We start from the raw sequence: 13,046 nt of genomic DNA, 5'->3' as shown, positions 1-13,046 counted from the left end.
TTAGACCCAAATGGAAGCCCTTGATTCCTATTCAAACTTCTTACAAAAGATGAATTGCTTAATCAATGTTCATAAAATGTTTGGCAAATATCTTAAGCTATGGTACAGTTAGTTGACCAGAAAACTACAGGTAACTGTTATTTGTGAGAAAAAGCTATACACAGTAGTAGAAAGTGGGGTTTTCTAAAACAGTGATATCATTAATGGTTAACTCTGGTTTAAATTGGCTTAGTTCTTATCAACTTGGGTCTGGTAATTTTGATTTACAACTATTAGTCCTGCTTTAGAGTTTTTCCAGTGTGTAATCCTTTAGACCTGGTTCAGTTCCAGATTAATCATATTTTAATTGTGGTTCCTTTGATATGGTACTTGATTGACAAAAAATAAATATTACTCTTCTAAAAACTCACCACAACTAGAAACGTTTGAATGCAGTACCAAGTAAAACCACAAGGGGACAGTAGAGAAATGATAAATTTCAGTGGCTTATTTACCATAGAGGCATACAGTATGAGAGAGCCCGTATTCCTGATTACATTAATATAACTTTAAACTTTACAATAAAACTTTGTGAAACTTTCAACATAAAATTAAACACAGAAATTAAAATATTTGCAACACCTTATTAAGAACAAAAGATCTGGTGCAAAAGTGATCATAGGTTTTAATCAAATTGTAATCTCCATTAGAGTTTTAATGTCGTCGATTCGTGAGGACTTCTTGTTGCTGTTGGCTGCTCCAAAAGCTTTGTCTACCAGGTCCTGCTTCTTCTTCTGGATCTTCACCATGTTTTCCTCCACAGAGTCCTTCACAATGAACTGAAAACAAAAAGACTCATCTTAGTGATAGAACTGTTACTTCAGATTTGGATACTGTGATAAAAATGCAAATTAAAGGTGCAAGTGGAAGTTTGTGATGGAGGATTATGTCACCGGCTTTTCTCCATGTTTTGCTTTTTAATGTTCCACAGCATTTATAGAGGTGCACTGTGCAACTTTACAGTTGGGAGTCCATCACATTCTTATTTCTGTGGAAATGTCATGGATCTAATTGGAATGTTCCACAGACATTGACATTAAACAGATCTACCTTACATTTATTCAATTATAAATGGTTTTGTTGCTCAATACTTATATACTTAAAAATACATTTTGCTGAAATGTCCACTGTCTACTTACAATAACAGTATTCTTTCAACTTGAGTGTGTGTCACGTGTTTGTGGTCAATGGTTAAAGCGCCCACATTAAGCTATATTTACATTAAACTTATCTATCTTTGTAAAGAAAAGCAGGTGACCGGGCAACGCAATAGTATCTCCATGGAAACAAGCAGTTGGCCGACCCCATACTAGAATAACTACATAGAGCACTTTAAACTATTTTAACATGTAAAAGTTGTGAATTGTGAAATGTGTATTATGTAGTTATTTTATTAGTATTTATTTATTAAAGAGACAATGTATATTGAAAGGACAAGATAATGCAAAAGACAAACATGTACTTGTGAATACGCAGGACAGTAGCCAAAGCTAATTTCCATCCTCAGTCCTTTAGTGCCATTTTATGCTTTTGGTGCCATAGAAAATTCCCTGGAGACAGAGTTTTCCTCATGACTGACCTTGGTAACAACAACTTTCCTTTTTTGTCCCAAACGGTGACAGCGGTCAATGCACTGCTCCTCAGTCGCCGGGTTCCAAGCCTAGAGCACACAGTAAAAGAGTTACACACAATGAAAGGATAATGCCATACACTTCTAATGTGATTTATAGGCTTGTGTAAGATAGTCCTGTCACGATTATTACTATATCGACTTATCATTAAATGTATGAAAGCTGGAACAATACATTTTGGGGCTCAATATTTACCGTGGGTACAAAAAAGTGGGGAGTTTTGTTATTTTAATTGTAATACGAAAAGATGTGAGCTGTAGAAGGTAGAATAAGTCATTTGTATGGCTTCATTCTGCACTTTATTTGTGCAGCTCATGTCTTGTAATGATACTGTCTATGTAAAAAAGAATTTGCTGGGATTATCTTGCTTTATTTTAATCTTAGTAGTTTCAATATCATCGTTTATCACAATATTTCTCCGTAGTGATATATCATGCTTCAAAATTTGTTATCATGACAGGCACACTTAAAGCCCTACACTGTAGTAAATACTCATTCACTACATGCCCTGGGGCAGACTGACCAAAGTTAAGGTGCCCATCTGCGCCATGGGTCCCTCCAACCACTCACGCCACATTTATACTAGGCAATATGAGTGTGAGTGTTACAATAAAACTATACTCACAGGGTCCATAAGAAATACATGTGAGGCTGCAGTGAGGTTGAGTCCAACTCCTCCAGCCTTGAGTGACAGGAGCATGATGGAGGGACTGTCCAAGGAACTGTCCTGAAACTCCTGGATCACCTGAGCTCTCTTCTTCTGCGTCATTGTCCCATCCAGACGCACAAAACTGAAGCCCTCCTCTCTGACAAAAGACAGGGTTAAAGATAGATAGGTTTTACTGTTGCAATTATTATAAGAAGCAACATCACTATTTTACAGTTTGTCATGAGTAAGGAGAACACACCATGTCTCTATTGCACAAGTTTTATAAAATCAAACTTTCTGAAAGAAAAAGTTTTGTAATTTTGACATAAACAAGCAGATAAAATGCTTTTTACATGTATATGCTTACTTTGTAGAACATTGTTTCAAATGAAATTGCTTACTTTTGTTGATGATTATTTTTAGTACTTAAAATTATATTGTGATCTTAATAATCAAAACTACAATTAACTGAAGATACGGACAGGAAAACAAGAATCAAAGGTATCCCAGAACATGTTGGTAAAGTATCGTAACTTCAAGATCATGTTTTTGCTTTTTTTTTGAATGTGTGTGGAAATTTTTTTTATAATAATCTGCTTATTGTTGAGTTCAGTGTGCATGCCTAATATTAACACAATGATTGATTGAATGAATGTAATATACAAACAGCATTACTCCAATAGCTCTAAATTTAAAAATAATATACATTTCATAAGCTGGGGTAATACAGTGATATTTCCAGTGTTGGTAATACCTGAGTGGAGTCTCCAAGACAGTGAGGAAGCGAGTGAACTGAGAGACCACCAGACACTTCACACTCTGGTCTTTCAGCCTAAGTCTGAGCAGGTTTCCCATCAGAGCCTGCACCTGCACACAGCCAGCACAAACAGCAATATCATAGTTTAGTTTTAACTTGATTTAAACATTCCTGGTGGGCGGTCTGCAACTTGCTTGTCTCCATGGAGAAGTTTATGCATTGCCTGGAATGTTGCACAGTATTACATTAAATACTTCTTGCATTTTTGATTAAAGGTGTCTTCCGGCTCAAAAACTGTAACTTGGCCTTATTATGCAGTTGCCTGCTTGTCTCCATGGAGAAAGCAAAGAAATCATCAATCATTTATTCTTCAGTTTTTATATTTTTAATATAGCGTTTTTATTAGATTGTGCCTCTATTGCCACTGTATACTTTCTCAAAAGTATACAGTCAGTTATGTGGGCCTATTGCAACACTGTATTCACCTTTGAGCTGGTCCTCCATTGCTTGGTGCTGTTTCCAGTATCTTCCTCCTCTGGGACCTCCACCAGTTCATTTGTCCTGATCTCGCTGCGGCACAGAGGACACCGTGCCCTCTCCTGATTGCACAATGAAGAGTTTGTTTAGCAGGAAATAAATTAAACCCAAATAAATGAGAGGTTGTTGAAAGATTTTACTGTACCTCCTGTGTGCTGATGACTCTGGCGATGCAGGGCCGGCAGTACACGTGGGCGCAGTGAGTGATAACGGGGAATCGGACTGAATCCAAACAAACGGAGCACTCCTCGTCAGAGCCACTCGCCAAAACCAGACGCAGTTTCTCTATGAGACGCTCTCTCAGCTCGGCGGGGGTGGCATCTGAACCTAAAAATATACACACATGATCTTTAGAGACTTTGTTGAGCTTTTAAATATATTTAACCATTCACCAACACATACTAGAAGTTGTAAGTTATAAACACATTTATCACACTGTGTAACTTTTTGTCTTCACACATGTTATTGCTTTAAGAAAGAATGTTCAACAAGTAATGCATTAAACTTGTGTATCTTTATGGGGACATGCAAGTTACAAATTATGTTATAGAAAATATCTACACTAACTTAAAGTGATAGTAGGTACCAAGCATGATTCCATGGAAATTGAAAGTTAAAACCATGCGATGTGGATAGGTTTTATGACGTACAGTGGGATATTGTAGCCAAAGGAACAATATTTCCATGGAAACAAGAAAGAGGCCACATGTAGGCCGAATAAGAGTCAGGTTTGTGGAGATGCAAGTCCACTCAGAGTAACAACGCAGGATTTTCTGTTTTCCATGCAATTAAACTCGTAATGGCAAAACATGCATGACAAAAAAGTTTTAGTTTTTCTTTATGGTCTCAATACTGTGACAATCATAAAATCTGTATGTTTCTTTTCACAATGTTCATTACATTCTGTTATTGTTTTAACATTTCTCCTTTGTTTTACCTGGGTCTGAACTAATCTTGGTGGGCAGGTCTGGATGACAGCAGAGTTGTCTGAGTCGCATAAGAATCGCCAAAACATCAGCATAATTCTTCAAGACTGACCCTTCTGCTACATATCTAAAAACACAAATAAATACAGACTATGAAATATTTTGACTGGTTTATACTGTTAAATCATTATCATTACTCTCTAGTACCTTCTGATGGTGTTTCGTCCCTCGTTTTTGGCAAGTTCGTACTCTGTTCTCTCCTCTGGGCTGAGCTCCACCTGCTCCACAAACACTGACTTCTCAGGGAGCACCACCAGAGGGCGCCCATTCACTTCACTGGTCTTGGTCCTCCTCAGAGTGATGCACTTTACCAGGGTCTGGAGGTTCCTAAATACAGCATAAGGTATTTACCACATGATCTCATAATAAAACAAGCACAAATCCAACTTTAGGGAGATACATTTCAGGAATGTGCAAAAATGTAACTGTAAATATCTTTTACAGTTGTCTTTTGAGTTTCAAGTATAGCAGGAAAAGGTAAATTAACATAAAATTAACCACAAAATGGTCTCTCTCTCTCTCTCTTTCATAACCAATAGTCTCATGAGCTTAATTTGACTGGAGTCGAATACTACTGGTGACGTCACATTCCCTTAGTTCACTTCTTTACAGTCTACGGATGACACACATACTCATTGATACATTCACTAATAAACATCCTGCTCTTACTGCAGCCCAGCACGGTCACCCTGGGTGACGGGTCTCTGGATCACTCTGTTCCACCACTCTCTCACGTCAAAAGGTTTCAGACGCAGAAAGGCTAGAAGAGTCCACAGGTCCTTCACACTGTTCTGGATGGGAGTGCCTATGATTGATGAGAAAGAAACAGGTCAAGATATCAACATTAAGGTTGTGTTAATGGTTGCTTGTCTGAGAATAGAACCCTGGACCATCTTGCTGTGAAGGCTGTCCTAACTTTTGACTTTGTCATTGGTGCTGTAAATAGTAAAACTATGTACAAACCTGACAGAATCCAGCGGCGTGAGGCTTTGAGCTCCAAAGCTGCTTTGGTCATTTGTGCGCTTGGGTTTCTGATGAAATGCCCCTCATCCAGGACTACCCGGAGCCAGTTTATCTGATGTAGGGGACTTTTATTCTGAAGAAGATTAATGTTTTTTTTAGGTCATGAAATCCTTGTGCTAGATGATCATGGCTGTTATGTGTTCCCCAATTCTGAAGAGCAAAAACTCACCCCAAAGTCGGTGGAGAGCACATTGTAGGTTGTTATGACCACGTCCTGAGACGAGAGAAACTTCTGGCTCCTGTTTCTCTCAGAGCCATAGTACAGATACACATTCAGTTTAACATTGACACTTACATGCTGCTCAAACTGGTCCTGTGAGGAAAATAAAATGTAAAATAGATTTTATAATTATTATTTGATTTTCAATTTTTTGCTTCTGGAAAACTGTAATCAGAAGTTTAAACTGTGTTATATCCTTAAGGGCTTCAGCTTGGTTGAAATTAAATGTATTTTAAACTCTTTAAAAATATATTTTGGAATATCTGATGGTCTTTGAAAGTAAAAAAAAAAATACTGTGATGTAATATGTGATTTTATGTTTTTTTTACCAGCCAGTTACTGAGCACAGAGAGCGGGCAAACGATAAGAGTGGCTGTAGCTGTTGGATCCTCGGGAATGTCAGGGATGGTTAAATTCCCACCTGAAAACAGAATGTCTATAAATGTCTCTACCTATTTCATCAGCTTTACACAATGCAATGTTCACAAACAATGCAGTTCAAAAACTATGAAAAACTACTAGTATGTGATTTGTATTATTTATTTGTTTTATTTAATTTTACAATTTCCTTCAGATCTTTGGAAGCAACTCCATTTGCAGTAGGAACGTGTGTTTTTCAAAGTATTTTTTTAGTAAGAGACCACTGTAATGAAATAAATGCACAATAGATTTATTGCCTTATTTATCATTATTCCAGGCAAAGCAATAACATCTCTATGGACACAAGCAGGTAACAGATTCCCACCAGAAAAGTGACATAGTACACCTTTAAATAGTAAATAAAATATTCTACAATAACAACATGGTTAAACTTACTCTGTGAAGCAGCAGAATTTTTGTCTGTTTTCTTTTTCTTTTGGCCTGTGTTTGAGGTGGAGCCACTAAGAGCTGCAGCAAAGTCCAAATCATCCAAAAAAACTACGCCTTCTGTGTAAATAAAATAGACTTTAATTTTTCTTTTCTTGGGGGAGAAATTCTATATTTAAATTATACTGAATACTGTACCTCGCTTTGGAGCTTTTTTCTTTCCCTTTTCAATTTCTGAAAGAACAAAAAAATCACAAGTTTTAAGTCTGTTTTAAGTTAAACAATTTTGAAATGAGATTTTTTTTTTTTTTACTTTTATTTGTGTTGTCTTCAGGGGCATCCATCTGTGGACTGATCAATAATCAATTAAAAGTCAACATATTAACCTGAGTAAAGTATTTTAAAATATATGAATGTTGGAAAATGTTAAATTCAGTGTATCCTAAAAAGACCGTGCATAGTTAGAAGCGTTGCAAGAAATACAATTTTTTTTAACTTGACTGAAATTTCACAGTGGAGACAAATTTTTAAAAATTTGTTGTATTATGAACTGCACTCAGAAGACCACAATAAGCAAAGCAAAGAGTACCTACATGTCAGACAGGTGAGGTTCACTCTGTGGGGCTTTTGCTGGGGTCTTATTGGGTGATGATTTCTCCTGTTGACACAAATAGTTATCATTAGTTATACACATTTCAGAATAGGATTATTAGTGATGTGTTCTTCAGACTTACAAATTTCTCAACAGGCAGAGGTTTTCCTTGGTGGAAGTTTGTGAGAATAAGAGCAATAGTAGTGAGCGTTTTCCCCTAAAAAAACAAAGCAATGAGACTTGAGTTGTAGTAAGTAGGGAAAGACAGAGTTATTGTTTTTTGCAGCCTTTAAAATGTATTTAAAACATCTTCTCTAACATAAAACTGATTCTTGTGAGAGCTTTAAGCCATGTTATAATTTTGTTACCTCCTCAAAAACATAAGTGGAGTTGTATTATCACAGGACATCACAAGGTAGAACAGAGTGTTTTCTGTTTGAGAGAAGAACTTAGCCTGCTGGATTTGTTGGTTTAACATGTGTGAATGAAACAAAAAACAGCTCAGGTGTTAGTTGATGAGGAAACAACATTATACATAAAATAACAATATGAGGACTTTAAAATGGGTGGTGTGTTCACACACCATTGTATTCCCTCTTGTAAATAATCTAATCTCAATATTGTGATATACTTTTGCCATTATGTCCAGGTCAGTCCCAAGTGTTATACATTACCACTAATCCATAATAGCACAATGTCTCTAAATGCTCCTATATTTTTATTCTTTGCTCATTTCACAAACAATACAGTAAAGTTCACAAAGCGCAAACCACAGTAATAATGTTACATGCATCATTAAAAACAAATCTGCTTCAGAAAGTATTAACATTTTTAACAAAAACATTTACAGATTTGTTATATGACAAGGTAAAATATTTAATATTTCTGACTAATTTCTGGCTGAAGGCACACTACATTTTTGTCTGCATGTAAGTGTTACTGCTTTGCCTGGAATGTTGCACAGTACAGCATTAAAACTCTCTATCTCCATGGAGACAAGCAGGCAGTGCCACTTGGATAAGTTACAGGTTAGCAATAAAAGCAATAAAATCTCCAAGGTGATAATCAGGCAGCTGACTCCCCCACCAGTCCATTATATTCCTATGTTTATTGTATTATCTTACCAGTCCCATGTCGTCTGCCAGGATGCCCCCCCGCACCCTCTCTGGGACCTCTTTAGAAGAGAAGCAGGTCAGGCTGTTGTAGTACAGCTCTCCTCTCTTCTCCCAAAACGGAGGAAGACCTGACTTGTTTTCTCGTGCACACATCCAGGACAGAGCCTGCTTCTGATGGGGCAGGAGGGGGGTGGACACTGCCTATAGAAAGAAACATCAAATATCTTATGAATTTAAAAAGACGCAAAAGTTTTAAATGCAAAAACTAAAAATGTCAAACGAAATTGACATCACTTGAAACTTTAAAGTTGCACTCTGTAATCTTTTGTTGGAGGTCCGTCACCTGCTTCTTTCTATAAATATGTCTTGGCTCTGCCTGGAATGTTCCACAGTATGACATTAAATGGCTCTTCTTTACATTTAATAAATCACAAGTGGTTTTATAGCTCAAAAACAAACATCTCAATGGAGAAAAACATCTGATGGACCCTCAACCAGAAAAGTTACACAATGCACCATTAAAGCTGTAATAGATCTATTTTGATTTAGATTGCTTAAGTCATTTCGAGGTATTCCTGCTTGGTTAAGAATATATTTGAAGTTTTGAGCTAAATTATTTTCTCACTTGTAACACTTATTATTACTTCAAAAAGAAATAATTTAAATATATTTAAGAATTTAAATCAAATGTAATCAACTGTTATTTGTTTGTCTGTAGCCTATTGTAATCACATATTGTAAATGAAAGCAGAATATTCTGCATATTCTGATGTAGTTTCTATTTAGACCAAAAGAGGGTGCTGAGTCATTAAAAAATATACAAATACCCACATGTGCAGCATCTTTCTCTCCGTCTTTACTTTCCATCAATCCTTCGAACAAATTGTCAAAAGCATTTTTCAGCTGCAAGAAAAAAGTAGAAAAATATATATAAACAAATAAACACATGACTGTAAAAAACAAGACTACAGTACTTTTTAACTTTTTAAAATACCTCTTCTGCCGTCAGCGGGACTGTTACACCTTTTATGGGCAGTCTTCCTCCTTTTGAGTTGGATTGTTGATACCCACCTTAAAACAAGCATACAATTACATGAGTTTCTTGAACAGTAAAATATAAATCATATATTACACACATATATACACACACACACACACACACACACATACTGTATATAATTGTGAAACATTCCAGGCAAAGCAGTGACATATCCACTGAAACAAGCAGGTAAAAGACCCACAACCAAAAACTTATATAGTTCACCTTTTTTACTGCTATTAATACGAAAAAATAAATAAATAGGAAAACAATAAAATGTATACCTCCAGATCCAGATCCTGAGTTGACGCTGGACTCGAGTCTGAAACCACGTCGAGCCAAAGTTTTTGTCACATTTTCTTTGTTTTCTTCTTTGCCCCAAAAAGACAAAATGACAGGGCATTGAGAAAGTGTTGTTGGTTCCTGAGTATACAACCCTGGAAAACAAAATCAATTATAACTGATTCATTAATTACAATTATATTATCTTTTCAACAATTAAAGGACCCATATTATGCTATTTTCTGATTTAAAGCTATAATGTTGTTTCTACCTCCTGGTGTACACACCACCTTCATACATAAGCAAGGCAATTGGCGCAGATTGGCCGCCACATCCCTATCAGCCTGCCCCATGGCAACAGTGATTACAAAAGTGGTCATTGTCAAATATGGGCGACAGATGCTCAGTTCAGTTCCCACAGATGAATGCTGTTGTTGTGTACTTGGGCAAGATGCTTAACCCAATTTGCATCCAGTGTCTGTGTACTCTGGTGTATGAATGTGTGAGTGGTTCATTGTTGTAAAGTGCTTTGAGCGTATTGAAAAATGTGATAATTTATCAAATATGGTAAATATATATATATATATATATATATAAAATATATCAAAATATTAAAAATATAAACATTTTATTATTTACCAAATATGTGAAATAAACTATTCATTATGAAAAGTGCTATAGGTGTGTTTCAAGGTTCTATCCAAGTTCAAGAATTATTATTATTATAAAAGCTGAAATACAGACAGATATCACCAGACTCACCCTTCTACTTTGGCTAGGTTGTTGTCCATGATCTGAGCCATTGCAGCGGCCAGTTCTTTCTTGATGTGGCCCACCTGCTGCCCGTACACATTGGCGACCATCACTGCATTTCGATCATATGGATTCTGGGGCTGTCTCACCAAACCAACCATCTCTCCCCGGTTCACCTGAAAAAATAGTCTGTTATTGTGAGAAAAAACATTGAGATCTGATTGTCATGAATATTGGCACAATGAAGGAAAATGTACTTTAATTCACACATGATTACTTATGTAACCCCCCCACAAGACTCTATTGTGATTTTAGAGTCTTTCTTATGCTGTAAAGTCCTTTAATTGCTTTGTGTACAAATTGTGCTATACAAATAAACATGCCTTACTTTTTAATTGATAATTGTTCAAATGAGTATCTTGTATTGATAATAGTTTATGTATTTATTTATTTATTTATTAATGAACAATTGTATTGATAAATATGATGGATTATAGCTACAGATCTTATTTACATCTGCAGTCCCTTTTTAAACATTTTAGATTAGCATCTTGGTGTAATTTTTTATTTACTGAAATATCATCTGTCAAATAGTAGTTATAGCCAACGTACAGAAGCATAATTACTGGACTTACCACTCCTGTGTAATACCTCAGCCCCACCACAGTGCCTTTCATCTGCCCAAAGAGCACACTTCCGTCTGCGTCTGGCTCCTCTGCAGCTGCTGCTCTGATGGTCTGGGACAGCGTTTCTGCATTTGTGGCATAACGGTCCGAGAACAGGTCGATCTCCTGAAAATCCCTGTAGCTCCAACCCCACCGACGAAACATGGCACCTGCACTGAAGACAAAGGCAGCAATTAATGTAAAAGGTGCATTGTGCAACTTTTTTGATAGCATTTTATGTAACTATCTCCATAGAGACAAACAGCCCACATCACTAGGCCCAGTTACAAGTCAGATCTGTGGAGAAGTGGACACATGTAATTGAATAAATACAAGATATATTTGTTTAACCATTAGCTAGCCAAACACCTCTTGCTGCATTGGCTCTATAAACTCTATAGTGAGGAAAACTCTGTGGTATTTATAAAGCCTCAGTGAAAACTGGTTTTAATAAAGCTGAATGTGTATGCTGATTTGTAAAATTATAAATCAGCAATGGATGTTTTGACAAACCATTTTAGATTGCATAATTACTTTTATATGACTATGATAATACAAGACGCTACAAAAGTATAATTTAATATGATAATGTAAGAAAAAAATGCATGGACCATGAATATTCACCAATGGGTATGAAAGAAAGAATGAACCCTGAACCTTGAGGAAGAATTATCATGTATTTAAAGTATTTATTACTACTACTGCTACTCCCTCCTGACGATATATTCAACAAATCCTAAACGGCGAGTTAAAAAATTCAATCATGCCAAGTCCGCGATCATCGATAATATTGCGAAGTCTAATAGATCCATGATAATGTTGCATTTGAGCTACTACGGATGTTTTAGGTGCTAGCAACAACCGCTACAGCAAAAAGTTAACATGCTAGTAGCGTAATCACGTTGTTAGCTGCCTTACAGCTTCAACATTGGCATTAAATTGCATGAGTGTTGTTATAAAACTTGTAAACGGATTTACTGTTCATTACCTTTCGCAAATCGTTGTGATGTAGCAGTAAGTGCAGCTGATGTTGATGTTGTGTAAATTCAAGTTGGAAAAGCAGACACGTTTCACAAGTGCTTTAATGCAACTTCCGGTTGGTATTTCAAAATAAAGTAAATTTGACTTCACTCCATGATCTAGAAAAAAAATATTGTATTCACTAGTTTATCTGCCATATTTATGTGTTTGTTTTTTAATAATGGCAAGTGCAAGTTATGTATCCATGTATTTATTTCTACAGCCACATTAATTCAAGCAGTAGTGGTTATCAGACCAGAACACATGAAGCCAAAGGTCAACGGTTCAAACCGTGTTTCTGACACTGTTTACTGTGTCATTTGGCAAGACATTTTTCCTCAGTCTGTTGACTAAGTACAGTGGCAAATAAAGTGAATGTGAATGGTTTGGCTTTGAGTGCTTGAGCAACACTTCACCCATCTTGTCTATGTATGAATGTGGTGTGTGATTGATGGCAGTGCTCTGTGGATAAGATTATTTTAAAAATTTACTTAGTCAGTGCGTGAGAATGACCTAAACGAGACCTGGGCATTATACAGCTCTGGGGCCACATGCAGCTCTTTGGTTGATTGCAACCGGCCCGTTTAAACTCATTTGAAATTACAAAATAAAAATATTATTTAAACACATGGACTAAAGTTACATTGTTGTTATTATAGAGTTTTTTGTTTTGTTTTTTATTGACATTTTTTGTAAGGCAACTTCAGTTTTTCATTGCTTAGTCATGACATATACTCTTGCCAGTCTTATCTGCTCGTCAAAACAATGCTATTTACTGCTTTTTATAAAGAAATCAAATTAATATTATGCAGAATTTTTGACATTTTGACTTGGCCCTCCACAAACCTTTCTTGTTTCTCATGTGGCCCCATGGAAAAAATACCTGCCCACCCTTGACATAAATGTCAAGGGTGGGCAATCTAAAATCATT

General features: G+C 36.2%; 1 protein-coding gene across 1 annotated transcript; it reads right to left on the bottom strand.

Annotated features, from left to right (window-relative positions):
• Window positions 1–641: 641 nt before the first annotated feature.
• On the bottom strand, window positions 642–12,187 carry hltf (helicase-like transcription factor). Its single transcript, XM_020919022.2, is given in 25 exon segments — window positions 642–818; window positions 1,619–1,699; window positions 2,296–2,476; window positions 3,074–3,186; window positions 3,562–3,675; window positions 3,759–3,940; window positions 4,551–4,666; window positions 4,747–4,926; window positions 5,269–5,404; window positions 5,563–5,695; window positions 5,792–5,935; window positions 6,172–6,263; window positions 6,659–6,769; window positions 6,848–6,883; window positions 6,963–7,000; window positions 7,243–7,307; window positions 7,384–7,458; window positions 8,366–8,557; window positions 9,188–9,259; window positions 9,351–9,427; window positions 9,680–9,785; window positions 9,787–9,832; window positions 10,440–10,606; window positions 11,066–11,270; window positions 12,084–12,187. Coding segments are annotated over 24 exon segments (2,802 nt in total). The 5' UTR covers window positions 11,261–11,270; window positions 12,084–12,187; the 3' UTR covers window positions 642–668.
• Between the last annotated feature and the right edge of the window lie 859 nt (window positions 12,188–13,046).

This window comes from Boleophthalmus pectinirostris, unplaced genomic scaffold (genome assembly GCF_026225935.1).
Source record: "Boleophthalmus pectinirostris isolate CB_2022bp ecotype Guang Dong unplaced genomic scaffold, ASM2622593v1 HiC_scaffold_10, whole genome shotgun sequence".
NCBI lineage: Eukaryota > Metazoa > Chordata > Actinopteri > Gobiiformes > Gobiidae > Boleophthalmus > Boleophthalmus pectinirostris.
This window is presented reverse-complemented; position numbering and strand designations above follow the sequence as displayed.